Source organism: Lampris incognitus, chromosome 6 (genome assembly GCF_029633865.1).
Source record: "Lampris incognitus isolate fLamInc1 chromosome 6, fLamInc1.hap2, whole genome shotgun sequence".
Classification (NCBI taxonomy): domain Eukaryota; kingdom Metazoa; phylum Chordata; class Actinopteri; order Lampriformes; family Lampridae; genus Lampris; species Lampris incognitus.
The window spans coordinates 17,724,005-17,741,317 of record NC_079216.1 but is presented as its reverse complement, the minus strand read 5'-3'; the positions used below and the strand labels follow the sequence as shown (position 1 = coordinate 17,741,317).

Below are 17,313 nucleotides of genomic sequence, written 5' to 3'. Positions count from 1 at the left end.
GCTAAGTTCTTTTTTTTTATTTCAGTCTCAAAATTAATGCTTAAATTGAGATTTTCAGGAATACATCCCCAATGTGCATTTTAGAGTGAAACTATTGATCGCTACACCTCATCATGTCAGATCTCCTTTTCACAGTCCAAATCAGTCAGGTTCACTTTGAAACAGCAAAGGCCCTGTAGTATTCCTGCACATTATGAACGCGGGTCTATCTTTATCCTTTGGTTAAGCCAAAGTGAACAACATGGAAAGTCTTTCCCATGAAATATTAACAACTTAGACGGAATTCTGCTGCAGAGTCTGACACTACTGCACCGAGCACTATGGCATTGCTTTACATTACCGAGTACGGAGGTCAAGGCATGTTACCGTCAAACCCCAGCAACAGCTGTTAAAGCAATCAGCGGTAATTGTGTTTAAATGTGAGTCTAGCCGCTACAGTGTCGGCAGGTTATTAGCGTTAATAAAGGGGGTAAACATGACCACATGTGGTTTTGGAAAGGAGTTCTGGGAACAGGGTTGAGTCACATAGCTGAGGAAATGACACACAGTACGATGCTACCCTAAAATTTGGTATTGCATCTCCCATCCACATCAAAGCAGTCGCGGAGAGCCTGATGCACCTCATCCAAAACCTCAGCCCACAGAGTGACTGTCTGAAGCCACGTTCCCCCCAGCCTGATGGCTCAGACAGTGGGAAGCGTTCACTAGGTCAGCCAGACCTGGGTAAACCCAAAACTTCTGTTTGGCTCTGGGTCAGTCGGTGGCAACATGAGGGTGAAATATTTCTGGGCAGTTCTGGGTTTTGGATGACTGGTCGAAAACCACTTGTTTGGAAAATGCACTACGAGTCCGTGAAGAGCTAAAAGAAGAGTGAATAAGAATGTAGTGAGTGAAATGAAGAATGCACTGTCACTTTCATGACCTCAAAACAGACCAAACACTGCCTACCCTCCTCAGGAGACCTCATGGAGAAATAGTTAGCACGCTTCGTAAAGACACTGGAACTGTACTGTAAACATTTACTGGTGGCGGTTTGACCTTGGCCTTGACTGCAGGTCAACACGGATCAATGGGTCTGACCTCGTCACACACAGCACCACAATGTCTGAGCTGCCCAAACACATGGGGCTGCAGCGAGTGTGGGGGATCTGGCACTGATGCATTTGTCAACAATTCGTTTGCACTTTTCTTGCATTTTAAGATATCAAACTCTCCTATCTATAATGATGGAAGGAACATCACGGTAGAATGAGCTGCAATTCCAGATCAGCGACACCAGTTATCAGTAGTGAAGTCAACAGCCATTGCTGCAGCATCCTTACAATAAAAAAACCAATATGTGGCCCAAGCTTGATGATAATAAAGTGACAAGGAGAGCGATGGAAAGATGAGGGGCAATGAGACACGGGGAGAAATAAAGTAATCACGGATGACTGACTGACAAGAGGGTAGGAAGGAAACCCAAAAGGGACATAGCAAACATATATCATTTTGATGATATCTACTTCTGTTGGCCTCATTATCGTCTGCAACTGAGGGTGTCAGATTAATACCAGGAATACAAACACCACCGGGCTGCAGAGAAAAACATCTCTCTAGTCTGGAGACCCCCCCCCCTCTTCTCCCACCTCCCAGCCCAGTGATGGTCTTCACAGAGGGAGGCTGGGGAATAACACACCACAACACATAGTTTCCAGAGCAGCCGTTATGCCTCGGGACGCAGGAGAGCCAGTTGAGAAAATAGCAAATATTTTCCACTTATTTACCTGCGACTTCAAAGGCCAAGATTTTGTAATCCTGAAAGACCACAAGGTATTCGTCATGGCTGACAGACTTCCAGGTTGAAAACAGCACAGATACTGGGGGAATGTTACGCCATCTCAGCTGGCTTCAAGGAGACAGTCTCTCACTAAAGATAACCAACCCGACCTGGAGCCACAAAAGGACTTTAACCCGATGGGCTGACTGACAAAGAATGGTTGTATAGATCTCGTAATCACTGTCTGAGGGTGACTGTTGCTGCTGCTGTTGCTTGTATTTTTTTAGGGGAGAAGAGGAGGAGGAGGAGAAAAAAAAGAGAAGAAATGAGAAGAGAGACAGGCAGAGAAGACTTGAGGACAGGGAAGGAGATCTTAAAGGGAGAAACTTAGGTGTCATATGTTTGGAGTGAAGAGGAAAAGTCACACAATTCACCTCACCTCACCTCGCCTCGTCTCGTCTCATCTCATCTCATCTCATCTCATCTCGTCTCACCTTGTCTCATCTTGTCTCATCTCATCTCACCTCATCTCATCTCATCTCACCTCGTCTCATCTTGTCTCATCTCACCTTGTCTCACCTCATCTTCTCATCTCATCTTGTCTCATTTCATCTCACCTCACCTCATCTCACTTCACTTCACCTCGTCTCATCTCATCTTGTCTCATCTCACCTTGTCTCATCTCATCTTCTCATCTCACCTTGTCTCATTTCATCTCACCTCACCTCATCTCACCTCATCTCATCTCACCTCACCTCATCTCATCTCATCACATCTCAGCTCTGATCAACCTAGTGACACAGCAGGATGCAGCTTGATGTAGTTAAATCGGTCTCACAGTCCCTTTCTGCTGGTATTTGATGGGCTCTTAGCATTTGTTCACATTGGAAACATCTGTAGAGGCATAAAGATGAGGGATATGATATTCCACCACACTAGACTCACACACACCCTGACAGACGACATTATCGAGCAGTGCCAAGGACCATACCGCATCATAATAATGTGTGTGTGTGTGTGTGTGTGTCTGTTTAACTGTGAGTGTTTCTGTTTGCATGTGTATTATGTGTATTTGTACATGTGTGTGTGTTTGTGTGTGTGTGTGTGTGTGTGTGTGTGTGTGTGTGTGTGTGTGTGTGTGTGTGTGTGTGTGTGTGTGTGTGTGTGTGTGTGTGTGTGTGTGTGTGTTTTGTTAGCCATTGTATTGTATGTACAATTATTTACGGAGCTTTTTAAAGTTATTAGGCAGTAGCATGTTAACCCATCTGATACACATGATAGCAAAATAATTCATAGAAGGTCATAAATACTGTCCAACAGATATGTTCCACTTATCACACGCAGTGGAAACTCTGTCAGGTCAATAGATAAACTGTGTGTTGAGTGAAATGCACTGAGCTCTCCTGGAGACCTCTGACATCCAACATGATTCATGGTCTCAGGGTGAAGGGAGGACAGCGCTGAACCTTCCTGGAAAAGTTTCTTGAAATTTTTCAGACTCGAGAACCAAACTTTTTGGGTCTACAGTGCCACAGTTACTTGTTATATCCAAAACCTTAATTGTTGTACCTTGAAGTAAGATGGATATGTGTGTGTTGTGCCCTTAGAGAGAATTGTAATAAAAGGGTGTATTTGTGTGAAATATTGTAGACGAAGCAATGAAATGTGCTGTACTTATTCACTGCATTATCAACTATATCAATGACTGATGTGTGCTACATTATTGGCCAATGGCTGATTTTAACTAGATGGCTGATAGCTCTAGCACCATTTGACTAATAATCAGCATTTAGACATCTTCTCTGCTTACTCCAACATTTGACAACAGTACAATAGATCATTCTTGATTAGTAAGAAGACAGCTAAAGGGAAGGGAAATGGTGGAAAGGTGTTGCTGGGGAAACTATAAAATATATTCATGTTACAGTGATCAACCGGGCGGCAAGACATTTTTTATTCCTGTCCCCAAACCGTTCATGAGATTATGGATTACAGATTATATTATATGGAAGACCGCATTTTCAATTTTTACACTTTCAGAAACCAAAAAAAAAAAAAAGCAAAACAAACAAAGCGACAGAGCAAGAGAGACAGATTGAGATGGTTTGGACATGTGTGGAGGAGAGATGCTGGGTATATTGGGAGAAGGATGCTGAATATGGAGCTGCCACGGAAGAGGAAAAGAGGAAGGCCAAAGAGGAGGTTTATGGATGTGATGGGGGAGGACATGCAGGTGGCTGGTGTGACAGAGGAAGATGCAGATGACAGGAAGAGATGGAAACGGATGATCCGCTGTGGCGACCCCTAATGGGAGCAGCCGAAAGTAGTAGTAGTAGTAGTAGTAGTAGTAGTAGTAGACTTTCAGAAACAATCAATTGGCACACTAAAAGTTGCTGAGTTGTTGTAACATTTAAGTTGATGCCTGCTACCATCTTTTGAGCACCATCAAATGGGAAAGGGAGGCAACCTTGCAACACATGGCTTTGCACTTTCTAGTTCTTGGAGCTGCTTGCGATGTGGTTGGACATGGTTGGACAGGGTCTTACCACTGGCGCCCTCCTGCTTCATGTTGCTGGACAGTGTAGCCAAACTGGGTGTCCTTAGAGCCAGGGATGAGCTTGTAGTTCTTTGTATCAAAGTTAAAGCAGTAGTGAAGACCTTTAAACACAGACAAAAGACAGCTGTTAAGAGTACAGCACTATAATCTCACAAGACAGTTAATAGTAAAATGTGTTTTCTGGTGAGTGACTTATCAGGACTGCTTTATATTCATACAGTTCTGCGCACAGGAGCTGCTCGGTACAACTCCAGCCAGCTCTTTTTTTTCCCAGCTGAGAGCTGTCCAGTACAACCACAGTTTTTTACTAGTGGTCACAGGAAGATACCAGGTACGACCTAGGCCTTTTACTCTCAGAAACTGAGAATGGCCCTATTACGGATACAGCCATGGGCTTTTGGAGTTTTATTAATTTTTCTATGCCAAAGGGTTTCAAACAAGCAACCAGCATGAGGTAAGAATCATATAGGAAATGCAAACTGATGAACACACCACAGAGTCTGATCAAAAACATTATGTTATGAGATTATTTTTAACCCATTATTGTTTTAGTTTATGTTAAAAAGCAAATCAATGTTAACTATATTAGTTATACTACATATGTTATTAAACTATGACAAAAATGTAACTGTTCAAAAACTCATGACAACGGCATCATTTTTGTTCTCTACTGCAAGGAAAAATTAGAACAGATGACATCCTCCTCTTAACAAATATCAAAGTGGGTCAAAACGGTTTAACTACCTTCATTGTCATAACTCTGTTTGGTTACTAAATGCTCATCTAGTCAGAATTTTGAAGACATCTGTGCTTCAATGAAAGATCATTTTGTGACAAGAGGGAGGAACATGAAACCCATTCACTGATTTTGAAGCTACTCTACATGGCCAAAGGTATGTGGGTACCCCTTCAAATTAGTGGGTTCAGCTATTCTAGCCACACCCATTGGTAACAGGTGCATAAAATCAGTCATGCAATCTCCATTGACAGACACTGGCAGTAGAATGGACCATACTAAAGAGCTCAGTTACTTTCAACGTGGCATCGTCATAGGATGCCACCTATCCAACAAGCCTAAGACCACCATGCCTAATGCCAAGCGTCATCTGGAGTGGTGTAAAGCACACCGCCATTGGACTCTGGAGCAGTGGAAATCTGTTCCCTGGAGTGATGAATCATGCTCCACTACCTGGCAGTCTGAAAGACAAATCTGGGTTTGGCAGATGCCAGAAGAATGCTACCTGACCTAATGCATAGTGCCATCTGTAAAGGTTGGTGGAGGAGGAATATTGGTCTGGGGTTGTTTTTCATGGTTTGGGCCAGTCTCCTTAGATCTAGTGAAGGGACATCTTATTGCTACAGCATACAATGATATTCTAGATAATTTTGTGCTTCCAACTTTGTGGCAACAGTTTGGGGAAGGCCCTTTCTATTTCACAATGGCAATGCCGCTGTGCAAAAAGTGAGGTCCATAAAGATATGGTTTGCCAAGTTTGAAGTGGAAGAACTTGACTGGCCTGCACAGAGCCCTGACCTCAATCCCATCCAATACCTTTGGGATAAATTGCAATGACCGCATACAGCGTTGCAATTCATTGGTGCCCAACAACAGCGCCCAACCTCACTAATACTCATGTGGCTGAATAGGAGGGAATACCCAAAGCCATGATCCAAAACCTAGTGGAAAGCCTTCCCAGAAGAGTGGAGGCTGTTATAGCAGCTAAGGGGGGACCAACTCTATATTAATGCCCATGATTTTGGAATGAGATCTTCAACAAGCACACACAGGGATGATGTTCAGGTGTTCACATACTTTTTGGCCATGTAGTGTACCACATCATGTGCTCTCAGGACAGCCCTGAGCCCGGTGAACAAGTAGAACATAACACATCCTCATTATTTGGATTGGGTTTTTTTGTCTGCTGTAGACACAATCAGTCATCTCAGTCTGAATAACTGGCTTGGAAGTTGACAGAGAGAGATCCTTTGCACTGCATCTTCAAATTTAAGCACCCATAGAGCAAGACTTTGAATTTTTACCAGCTCCAGGGGTTCTGTTCTGAAGCTGACCCTGCGTTCTAATGATGAGATAAAGGAGAATTTTTCCTATGACAGAGAACAGGGAAAATGAAATGGTAGTATGAGCCTTGGACCTGACCTTTGACCTGGTGCCTCTGACTATTTCCTTGTCTTGCCTCTGAATTTATAGTGGGGGGGGGTGTAAACTTGGATCATTTTCTCAGAGGACTGATAGAAATCTGGCAGGCTTGACTGCTCTAGAAGAAGGGCTGAGACAGACAGACAGACAGACAGACACAGAGCTTCCATTCCTTTTAAGAAATAATTTTCCCGTACCTTTGCTTGGATACTAATTTATACCATTTCTTGTTCACAGAAGGTCATATTATATTGTATTAACTATCAGTGGAAGCCTCAACAGTGGACTGTGAAATGGACTATCAAACTTTTAGCTGCACATTGAACATACCACCCAAAATTCAAGCACTGATGTGCAATCTCAGCTGTGAAAATATACCATCCAAGGAGGCACAAATATGATTTTATAGCCTTAGTTAACAATTTTCCACAGCATAAATAATATTCCCAGGATATTTGATTAATTTGATCATTTCCATGGCTGGAAGACAATTCTAGCCTAGGCTGGTAAATGCTCATCTTTCCTACCAACCTCCAGCTTCCGTCTTCGTGATATTCGGCTTTGTGAGATTGACAGCCGCTGTTTATTCACTTACTATCGCTTTTCCGCTATATTCTACTCTATCCTCTTAATTTTTTCTACTGATTTCACTATTTGCCATGCTTAGTTCATTTATCGCTAGATTCACTAGTTTTCTTTTTCTAACGACTCTTATGTTCGTGGGGGGGGCACGAACATAAGAGTCGGTTTACTAGCTTCGAGCTTAGCCTTGCTTAGCAGTTAGCTCTGTTGCATTTGCAGTCAAAGCAGCCTCGATGGCATGTGACTGTTCTGCAGTTACAGACAGGTTGTATCCAGTGGCGCCCCCAAGGGGTGGCCAGCGGTGGCCACGGCCAACCTGATACTATCGCTGGCCCCCCCACTGGCCCCCCCAGCCACGAGTCGCATATGCAGAATATGCTTCTGATTATGCATAATATGCATCTATCTGATATTTTACATTAGGTGCTGTTCATTTAAATCGATAATGTATATTTTTCTTAACTCTCATGTTGACAGTTTTCAACTAGCCTATACAGTATAGTACAACAGCATCATCGAATTTCTGAAATTCAGTCATGGCTTTTGGTTTTGGTGTGCCACCCCAAGATTTTCAGTGGCCCCATTTGGCCACCCCTATGAAAAATGTCTGGGGGCGCCACTGGTTGTATCTACCAGAGAAACGTGTCCGTGAGTTAGAGCAGCTTCCTTCAGCTAGGCTTACTTAAGACGTGATGGGCACTCCAGATAGTTCTGGGCCTGACCTACTATTATTAGTGTAAACTAGTAATAAGACACATTAGCCCCTAGCTAACGGGTCTGACCTTTTAGTCGAGCGGTTAGTGATGTCGCCTTGTGGCGCAGTACACCCCGTACGAATCCCGCACCGGGCAAAAAAATACATTAGCAATAGCTCAGCCTCATCGGCAGATACAGTCTCTGTTTGCCGGCGTGGGCAGGCTCGCAAGCGCAAACCACCGGTCGTGTAGCCTGGTAGACCTGCAGTCACCTCTCCCGACTGCAAACTGGTTTTCGCCCCTCACCCGCTCCTGTCGACCGAGTAAAGCAACGCACGCTAGTGACTCCATTACCCGAAATATTGGAGTAGCTTCGCCAGCCTTGGTTCAATGTTTACGCAGGGCCAGAGTCTCCGACACAGAGGATAGGCTAATCTTAGGGTGCAGGCATCACGGAGGGAGAATCAGGGAATCCAGGCACACAGACCCACTACTTTCAGCAATATTGTTATTCATGTCGGCACCAATAATGCTAGGATGAAGCAATCAAAAGCCAGCCTAGCCAGGATGCTCGAGTTTGCTACAAAGATGTGTCAGCATCAATTTAATTGTCTCTGGTCCCTTACCCGTGATGGGTAATGATGAGATACAGCAGGCTTACCTCAATGGACCTCTGGTTGGCTCACCTCAATGCCCGCTGGCTGGCTCGTTACTACAATAAACAGGGATTCGGCTTTGTTGATAACTGGCCTTCTTTCTGGGGCTGCCCTTACCTGCTGAAAGCAGATGCATTTCCCCTAATGGGGATAGCGCCGCTCTTTTGTCTAGCAATATAGATTGCTGTTTACGTTTAGTTTTACACTAGGGCCTTATCATTCAGCAGGCTGCATGTGATAAGAGAGCCTGCAAGGTTTAAATCTAGTGTGAATGTGGAGTCAACTAGTTTAGTTAATATGTCTAGTTAGGGAATTTCTCATAGTATAGATCAGACTGACAGCTTGGTCATAGAGACTGTCTTCCTTCCCTGCTGTATTGCTCCCAAGCTCTCCTCTCCTAAATGCGTGAATAATAATAATCTAAAATTCCTACCACTGGTGGTAGTGAAATGTGCAATGAAGCACCTAATAAACTACAGAATCAAACATCTTATGTTATCAAAGGTGTGATCATACATCGTGCAAAGCGTAGATCTTCAAAATTGTCAACTAATAATGCAAGGTGTCTAATTACAATTAATGCTCCATCTAGTGGTAGCTCTAAAGTTCTCCCTACTACTGATCCCTTCAACAAGACACTTCAATTTGGTTTCATAAATATCATCACTGTCTACCCTACCGAAGCCTTACTAATAAATGAAATGATTGTTGAACATAGTTTTGATATGATTAGATTATGTGAAACGTGGCTGAAACCAAATATTTTCGTTCCTTTAAATGAAGCTTCCCCACATCACTATACTTATGCTTATGTAGCTTGGGCAAATAAACAATGTGGGGGTGTCGCCTTAATATTTAAGCCTATTTTCAATTTTTCTAAACTTGAAACTAAGTTCGAATCTTTTGAGGCTCTTATTCTAAGTCCATCTCCTTCAGCCACGAATAGACTCTGCTCAGTCCACATTTTGATACTTGTATCAGCCTCCTGGCCCTTACTCAGTCTTTCTTGAAGAATTTGGAGAATTTATCTCAGGTCTTGTTACTCATTCTGATGAGATTCCAATTCTTGGCAATTTCAATATTCATGTGAATAAGACTGGTGATCCTCCAAGTAAAGCCTTTCTGGCTCTTGTTGATACTTTTGGGTTCACTCAGAGTTGACTCATTGCAGTGGTTACACCCTTGATTTGGTTTTATCTAAAAGGATAGCTATTTCTGATCTAAACGTCTTGCCAACCACATCTGCTATGTCAGATGATTTTCTCATTAAATTTGAAGTATCACTGGCCTGTCCTGTTAATGTCGGCACAGATGTAATTGCCACTCGCCACATTGGTCCCTCCACTGTAGCTGCATTTGGCCAGCAACCGCCTGAAGTCTTGGCTCCTTTCATTGTAGAGACAGACTCTGTTGAAAATCTCATTAGTGACTTAAATGTGGCCCTCTCTACTCACCTCGACTCAGTTGCACCTCTCACTACCAGAGCTAGGTGACTAAAGAGGCCTACACCCTGGTTTAATGATGAGACACATGCTCTTAATGGACCCACAGGAGACTGGAATGTAAATGGCGAAAATCAAAACTGGAAGTTTTTACCTATCTTGGCATGACTGTTAATTGAAATACAAGCATGCTTTTTCTGCTGTGAAAGCAGCGTATCTCTCCCACTTAATCAATAGTAAACTTAATCCCATACTTCTCTTTGACACTGTAGCTAAATTTACTAAAACGCAGCCATTTATTAGCTGCTGACCATTCATGGCCCATGAGTTTCTGGACTTTTTTTGCAACAAGGTTGATGAAATCATAAACAAAATTAGTTCTTCAACTCCAACTACTCCTGCAAATCCTGTCTTAACAAATTCATATCTGTACAATGAGTCACTGATGTTAATTCAGCTTTTGAGACTATCTCTCTTAATACTTTGGCTAAACTCATGTCAGCATCTAAACCAACTACTTGCCTACTTGACCCTTTACCAGCAAAACTTTTTAAAGACCTCTGGTCTTTCCTGGGACCTACGATGCTAGACACTGTTAATTTATCACTTACTACTGGCATTGTCCCAGCAGCTGTGGTCAAACCTCTACTTAAGAAACCATACCTCAATCCAGGATCTCTTAATAACTATCGCTCAGTCTCTAATCTTCCATTCTTTTCTAAAGTACTAGAGAGAGTTGTGTATCAACTACCTTCGGCCCATATGTAAGAAAACTATCTATATGAACCTTTTCAATCGGCTTTCAGGGCCCATCACTCCACTGAAACCGCTCTGACCAGAGTGATGAACGATCTTCTACTAGCTATGGACTCTGATTCCAACTCTGTGCTTCTACTACTGGACCTCAGTGCAGCCTTTGACACAATTTATCACTGTATACCATTAGACAGAATTAATCGTAATTTTGGTGTCTCTGGCTTAGCTCTCTCTTGGCTTAAATCCGATTTATCTGGAAGAACACAGTGTGTCTGCTATAATATGACATCACATTTCTCTGTGGTTAGATATGGCATACAGCAGGGCTCAGTTCTTAGCCCTCCACTTTTCTCTCTTTAGATTTTACCCCTTGGCCAAATTGTACGCAGTCATGGAATAAATTTCCATTGCTATATGGATGATACTCAGGTGTATGTTCCTATAAGGGCTAATGATCGTACTCAAGTTATTAATGCAGAGGCTTGATAAACACACTAAATAAATCACCAAGACTGGCTTTTTTACTGATGTAGCATAGCTAAAATTTGGTCTTTCCTGTCTATAGCCGACACAGAGACTCTAAGACATGCATTTGTTTCATCCAGATGCGATTACTGTAATGTTTTGTTTTCAGGTCTGCCACATTGTACTAAAAGTCTTCAGATGGTTCAAAATGGTGCAGCTAGAATCCTAACTAAAACTACAAAATTTGACCATATTATACCAATTCTTGTCTGTCTTCATTGGCTTCCTATCCATATTAGATCAGACTTCAAGGTGCTTCTGCTGACTTATAAAATCCTATATGGGCTTGCCCCATCATACCTGTCTGAGCCCCTTAAACCATAATATTCCATCTCAAGCTCTGCTCTCAAAATACAGGGTTCCTGTGTGTACCCAAAGTTAAATAGAAATCAGCTGGTGGCAGGGCCTTTTCCTATTGGGCCCCGTTCTTGTGGAATGACCTGCCTGCTGCGGTCAGACAATCAAAGTCTGTTAAGTCCTTTAAATCCAAACTTAAAACTTATCTTTTTGCCTTAACCTTCAATTAGTTGCCTTAAATTGAGTACTTCACGACCTGTACTGCATGGTGGGTTGGTTTCTGTCTCAGTGAATTTACCAAGCACTGTTCTGTTGATGAGATTATAGCGTATAGATTACCAACTATTGCAACCTGTTCTCTTCTCTCACATGATGTCTTCTCCTGTCTCTTCTCCCTTGTATGTGAATGGTGTGATGTGAGTCTCTCCCATGTGCACGTGTAGTCTGTCCTCCTCCCAGGTCTCCATGGTGATGTTGGTCACCACCTGAACGCTTCTTGGCATTCTCCTCATTACATTCTTTATATACATATAAGTCCATATAATTTTGTTATCCTGTTTCAATGTTGTATCCTTCACTCTCCTCAATGTGTGATTAATGTCTTTTCTTGTCTCATCTCCCATGTGTGTGAATGGTGTGAGGTGAGTCTGCCCTGTGTGCATGTGTAGTCTGTCCTCCTGCCAGGTCTACATGGTGATGGTGGTCACATGGTTCAGGTCATAGGCTGTTCCAGTGGCATCTGGACACTACTTGGCATCCTCCTCATCGTATTCTTCATATATCTTCTAACTCTGTTATAATTCTCTTACCCTCTTTAGATGTTGTATTCTATAAATTGGGTTTTATTCTGTACACACTACATCCACTGCAGATCTGTCCGTCTTGGGAGAGAGATCCCTCCTCTGTTGCTCTCTCTGAGGTTTCTTCCTAATTTTTCTCCCTGTTAAAGGTTTTTTTTTAGAGAGTTGTTCCTTATCTGATGTGATGGTCTAAGAATATGATGTTGTATTGCAGTAAAGCCCCCTGAGGCAAATTTGTAATTTGTGATATTAGGCTATACACATAGCACATAGAATTGCCTTGACTTGACTTGACTATACATTTCTGGGTTTTCCAGGTTTTCAGGGATGCGTGGAAACCCTAAGACAGATGGACAAACAGACAGACAGACAGACAGACAGACAGACAGACAGACAGACGGACCGACAGACGGGCAGGCGGATGGATGGATAGATAGATAGATAGATAGATAGATAGATAGATAGATAGATAGATAGATAGATAGATAGATAGATAGATAGATAGATAGATAGATAGATAGATAGATAGATAGATAGATAGATAGATAGATAGATAGATAGATAGATAGATAGATAGATAGATAGATAGATAGGATAAGAACAGCACAGTATTATTACTCCACTATAATATGACTTTTGGGTTTATTGAAGTAAAGAATAGAAACCAAGCTTCGCAGAGATGCATTATTTAATCATAGGGTCCACAGTCCAATTCCTCTTGACTCAAGGTGTAAATTGCATGAATTGCTTTGAGCAAGCTATGTCCAGGGGTGCACCATAAACTAGAGAAGACTGAGGAATCGGAGTATAAAAATGTTTACGTTACGTGTTGCCACCCACCTTTTCACCAAGGTTGGTGAGAAGACCTGGCTGTCAGGCTTTGTGTGCTATTGATGGAGACAGTGACAAATATGGCTGCCAAGGGCAAGAAAATAATGGAAAAGAGGTGAATGACAAATAAACTGCCTCTGCCCTGAGGTTTTGTTTGTTTGCTCATGGGTGAGAGGAATCTGTCTCTGAGCAGAGCTAGGGAGGTCAATTTATTGGCGCTGGCGGGGAAGACTTGGCAGATTTGAGATACGTGGTGGAGGTCCAACACAGACATCAGACCTGCAGACAGCCATGGCCTGGATCCTACAGACTGAGCCACTCTGTCAAAGCCACTGTCTTCTTTTCCTGCCATAGGACTGTTGGAGGACGATTGGGATGATATTCCCTGGCATGAATAAAATATTTTTGGTATTTTTTTTCCTGTGGATTTGTTATGTCTTGCTTTCTTTTTCCTTTTTTGTTGTCATAATCCAACAATTTTCCAGATGTTTGGTAGCTGCTTATATAATCAAAGGCAGATTGACGTAGCTACCGCAAGAATGGAGATGGAGATGAAACAAGGTTTGTTCTGTTTTCATAAAGTGGTTTCAAATAAGACACGGCAAAGTAAAGCTCGAGCTAATCAGGTCAAAGATGGGAGTTATTTAGTTGATAACTGCAGCTGTGACGTTGTCAAGCCAGGCTGACAGGCTGCTGTGCAGACAGGCAGCCAAACTCAGTCTCTGTCACTTCCTCCAACATCAGGCCAGCAGACAGACAGACAGTTCTGGCACAACATCACTCAGTGCAGTCTGGCCCCGACAATAACCAGAGTCGGTATGACGGCTGCTCACCATAAAAGGGATCACAGGTCGAAAGTCACACACACTGAAGTCTGTCAAAAGTTATTCTGGCGTGTCGGTAAAAGTGTGCTGTGGTTAACGCTGAGATCTGTTTATTTTGTTTGGTTGGGTCGTCAGTCACTGTGCACATTACTTCCTCTAGTGGCCGCAACTGGGAGAATGTTTTTTATTTATTAAAGACCCATTCCAGAAAAGAAAAAAAATTGCTATCTGGGTGGTTTGGGGGTCATCTGGGTGTGATTAAATATCAATTTTTTTTACATATTTTAGGGTCTATTCCATTGCCTACCAACACAGTTATCTCTGGTCCGAATCCCCATGTTACCTCCGGCTTGGTCGGGCGTCTCTACAGGCACAACTGGGGTGGGAAGCCGGATGTGGGTATGTGTCCTGGTTGGTCGGGGCGCCTATTCAGGGGGTGAGGGGGAACTGGGGGGAATAGCGTGATCCTCCCACACGCTCCGTCCCCCTGGTGAAACTCCTCACTGTCAGGTGAAAAGAAGCGGCTGGCGACTCCACATGTATCAGAGGAGGCATGTGGTAGTCTGCAGCCCTCCCCGGATCGGCAGAGGGGGTGGAGCATTGACCCCGACGGCTCGGGAGAATGGGGTAATTGGCCGATACAATTGGGGAGGAAAAAGGGGGGAAATCAACAAACAAACAAAAATAATCACATTCTTATATAATATATAATATATTATATGTATTATCCATCCACCCATCCATTAGATGAACCGCTTATCCTGTTCTCGGGGCCGCGGGGATGATGGAGCCCATTCCAGCAGTCACTGGTCGGCAGGCGGGGAGACACCCTGGATAGGCCACCAGGCCATCACAGCCCCCCCCCCCCCCCACACACACACACACACACACACATACATTCATACCTAGGGACAATTTAGTATGGCCAATTCACCTGACCTACATGTCTTTGGACTGTGGGAGGAAACTGGAGCCGCCGGAGGAAACCCACGCAGACACGGGGAGAACATGCAAACTCCACACAGAGGACGACCCGGGATGACCCACCAAGTCTGGACTCCCCAGGGCTCGAACCAAGGACTTATATATATATATATATATATATATATATATATATATATATATATATATATATATATATATATATATATATATATATATATATAGCCCTGTGATGGCCTGGCAGGGCTGCAGACTACCACGTCTCCTCCGATACATGTGGAATCGCCAGCCGCTTCTTTTCACGTGACAGTGAGGAATTTCGCCAGGGGGGCGTAGCGCGTGGGAGGATCACGCCACCCCGCTCCCCCCTGAACAGGCGCCCCGACCGACCAGAGGAGGCGCTAGTGCAGCAACCAGCACACACCCCCACATCCGGCTTCCCACCCGCAGACACGGCCAATTGTTTCTGTAGGGACGCCCGATCAAGCTGGAGGTAACACGGGGATTCGAACCAGCGATCCCCGTGTTGGTAGGCAACGGAATAGACCGCCACGCCACCCGGACCCCCAAGACAAGTTTACTTAAACAATCGTAATGAATTTAAACAGAATAAAAAGAAATTCTACATATATTGGTCATGAACACGTGCACACCTGTGGAATGGTCAGGGCCATGTGCAGGTATAGTGCCAGAGCTCGGGGCTTTATCACCTATGACAATACTATGGAGAAGGAAGGATTCGAAATGGAAGGGCAGTAAAGTCCGTTTTCACCTTCACTGTTTTGATGTGGCAGTCCCTATCCAACTTTTATGCCAGTCAGGTTGCAAAAACATCTAGGATGACAGGAAAATATTGTTTATCCCAGTTCTGAGTGGAAGCAATGCCTGTAGATCCTGGCTTCCTGGCTTGAATAAGGTACGTCCTCAGTGTTAACATGTGGATTTAAGTCCAATCTCTGTGAGATCCCCCCCCCCCGACTCAGCGGGATCAACACTGCGAAAGAAATGTATTTATCAAGGTATTTTATCTTGTTTTAAGTCTCAGTGTTAGTAAAAGTTATTACCCCACTGATAGATGATATTGCTTGTTTCATGATTATAATCAATTTCCGGTGTGGGAAGATGGCGGCGCGAACTTACGTTTGCGGCAGCCTAACCCAGTACCGTCTACACAATGTTTTTGTCCATGTCTGTGTCTAAGTTTGTTTTATCTTCGTTTGATGGCTGTGAGAGCTGGCGCTGGACCGGCTGGGAGAGCTTGGTCTGCTGCGACCTGTGGGCCCAGGGACCACGGCCCTGCCTGGAGCTGTACCCAAAGAGGTAACACCGAGGGCGGTCTGACAGGACGCGGAAGCGGGGCAGGCTAAGCTAACTGCTAGTCCATGCAGACTGGCAGTTTCGATAACACCAAGGGTGGTCTGGCGGCGGCCTCGCCTAGCGTTGACTGTGTTTTAGTATTGTCGTGTGGAGTGCGGGGAGGGGTGTCGAAGGTGTCTGGCTGGGAGAGCTGGCGTTGGATCAGCTGAGGGAGGTCTGGTGCGTCCGGTGGGCCCAGGGACCACGGTCCTGCCTGGCGGTCTGACAGGATGCGGAAGCGGGGCAGGCTAAGCTAACTGCTAGCCCATGCAGACCGGCAGTTCCGAGTCATCCTGGCTGGCGTTCCTTCTCCTGGACAGTGGAATCTTTGGACTGTGTTGCACTGAGTGAACTGCGTTGTTAACTGTTGGTTTGAGTTTGTTTTGTTTTGTTTTGTTTTGTTTGTTTTGTTTTGCTTCGTTCTCTGTTTTTGTATGTTTTTGGTGGTGTCGTTTTTGGGAAATTTGGGATGTGTGTTTTTGTGTTTTGTGGCGCACTGCTGCGAGCTGGGGAAACGGCATTTCGTTTCTTTTGTGTATGCAAGTACATGAAAGAAATGACAATACATTGTTCCTGATTCCTGATAAGACTTATTATAAGCAATTTTCCCTCAACAGGCTAAGAAATCTCAAAACAAGAAATTCAACCCCCCCCAAAAAAATAGATAATCTTTCTTTTTTTTTTAGAGTAAATGTATTGAAACAATTACGATTATCAGAAAACTAAGTGCACTTTCTTGAAACAAGCGACGACATCTTCTAGTGCGGTGACAACACGTTATCAGCAATTGCTTGAAATAAAGCAATAAAAGCAAGATAACTGTCCTAGATAAATAAGTCTTTTTGCGGTGAGTGAACAACACTGGAACGTCAAGAATAACATCAACACACCAACACCATCAACTTCAAAATCATAAATCATCTCAACGAGTAACGATTCATCGAAAGGCCAAGAGAGAATCTAAAAACCACTGAAGCCACTGTCTTCTAGAACATAATGGTTTGACACGTGAGTAATCCCATTCCCCGGGTCAGCCCCGAGTCTCTGCTCTGGCAGGCAGTCCTCAGAGGCTCGCTCTGGTCTCCCAACACCATCAACTCCGCCCCCCCCTTCCCAACGGGGGCTACTCAGAA

The 17,313-nt window shown here is 43.8% G+C and overlaps 1 protein-coding gene across 1 annotated transcript in view; it reads right to left on the bottom strand.

The window, feature by feature from the left end:
- Positions 1–17,313, bottom strand: part of itga11b (integrin, alpha 11b) — a 54,872-nt gene that overhangs the window by 35,291 nt on the left and 2,268 nt on the right. The window contains exon 3 of the mRNA XM_056281521.1: positions 4,306–4,417. Coding sequence (XP_056137496.1) covers positions 4,306–4,417 — 112 coding nt within the window. The remainder of the gene's footprint in view (positions 1–4,305; positions 4,418–17,313) is intronic.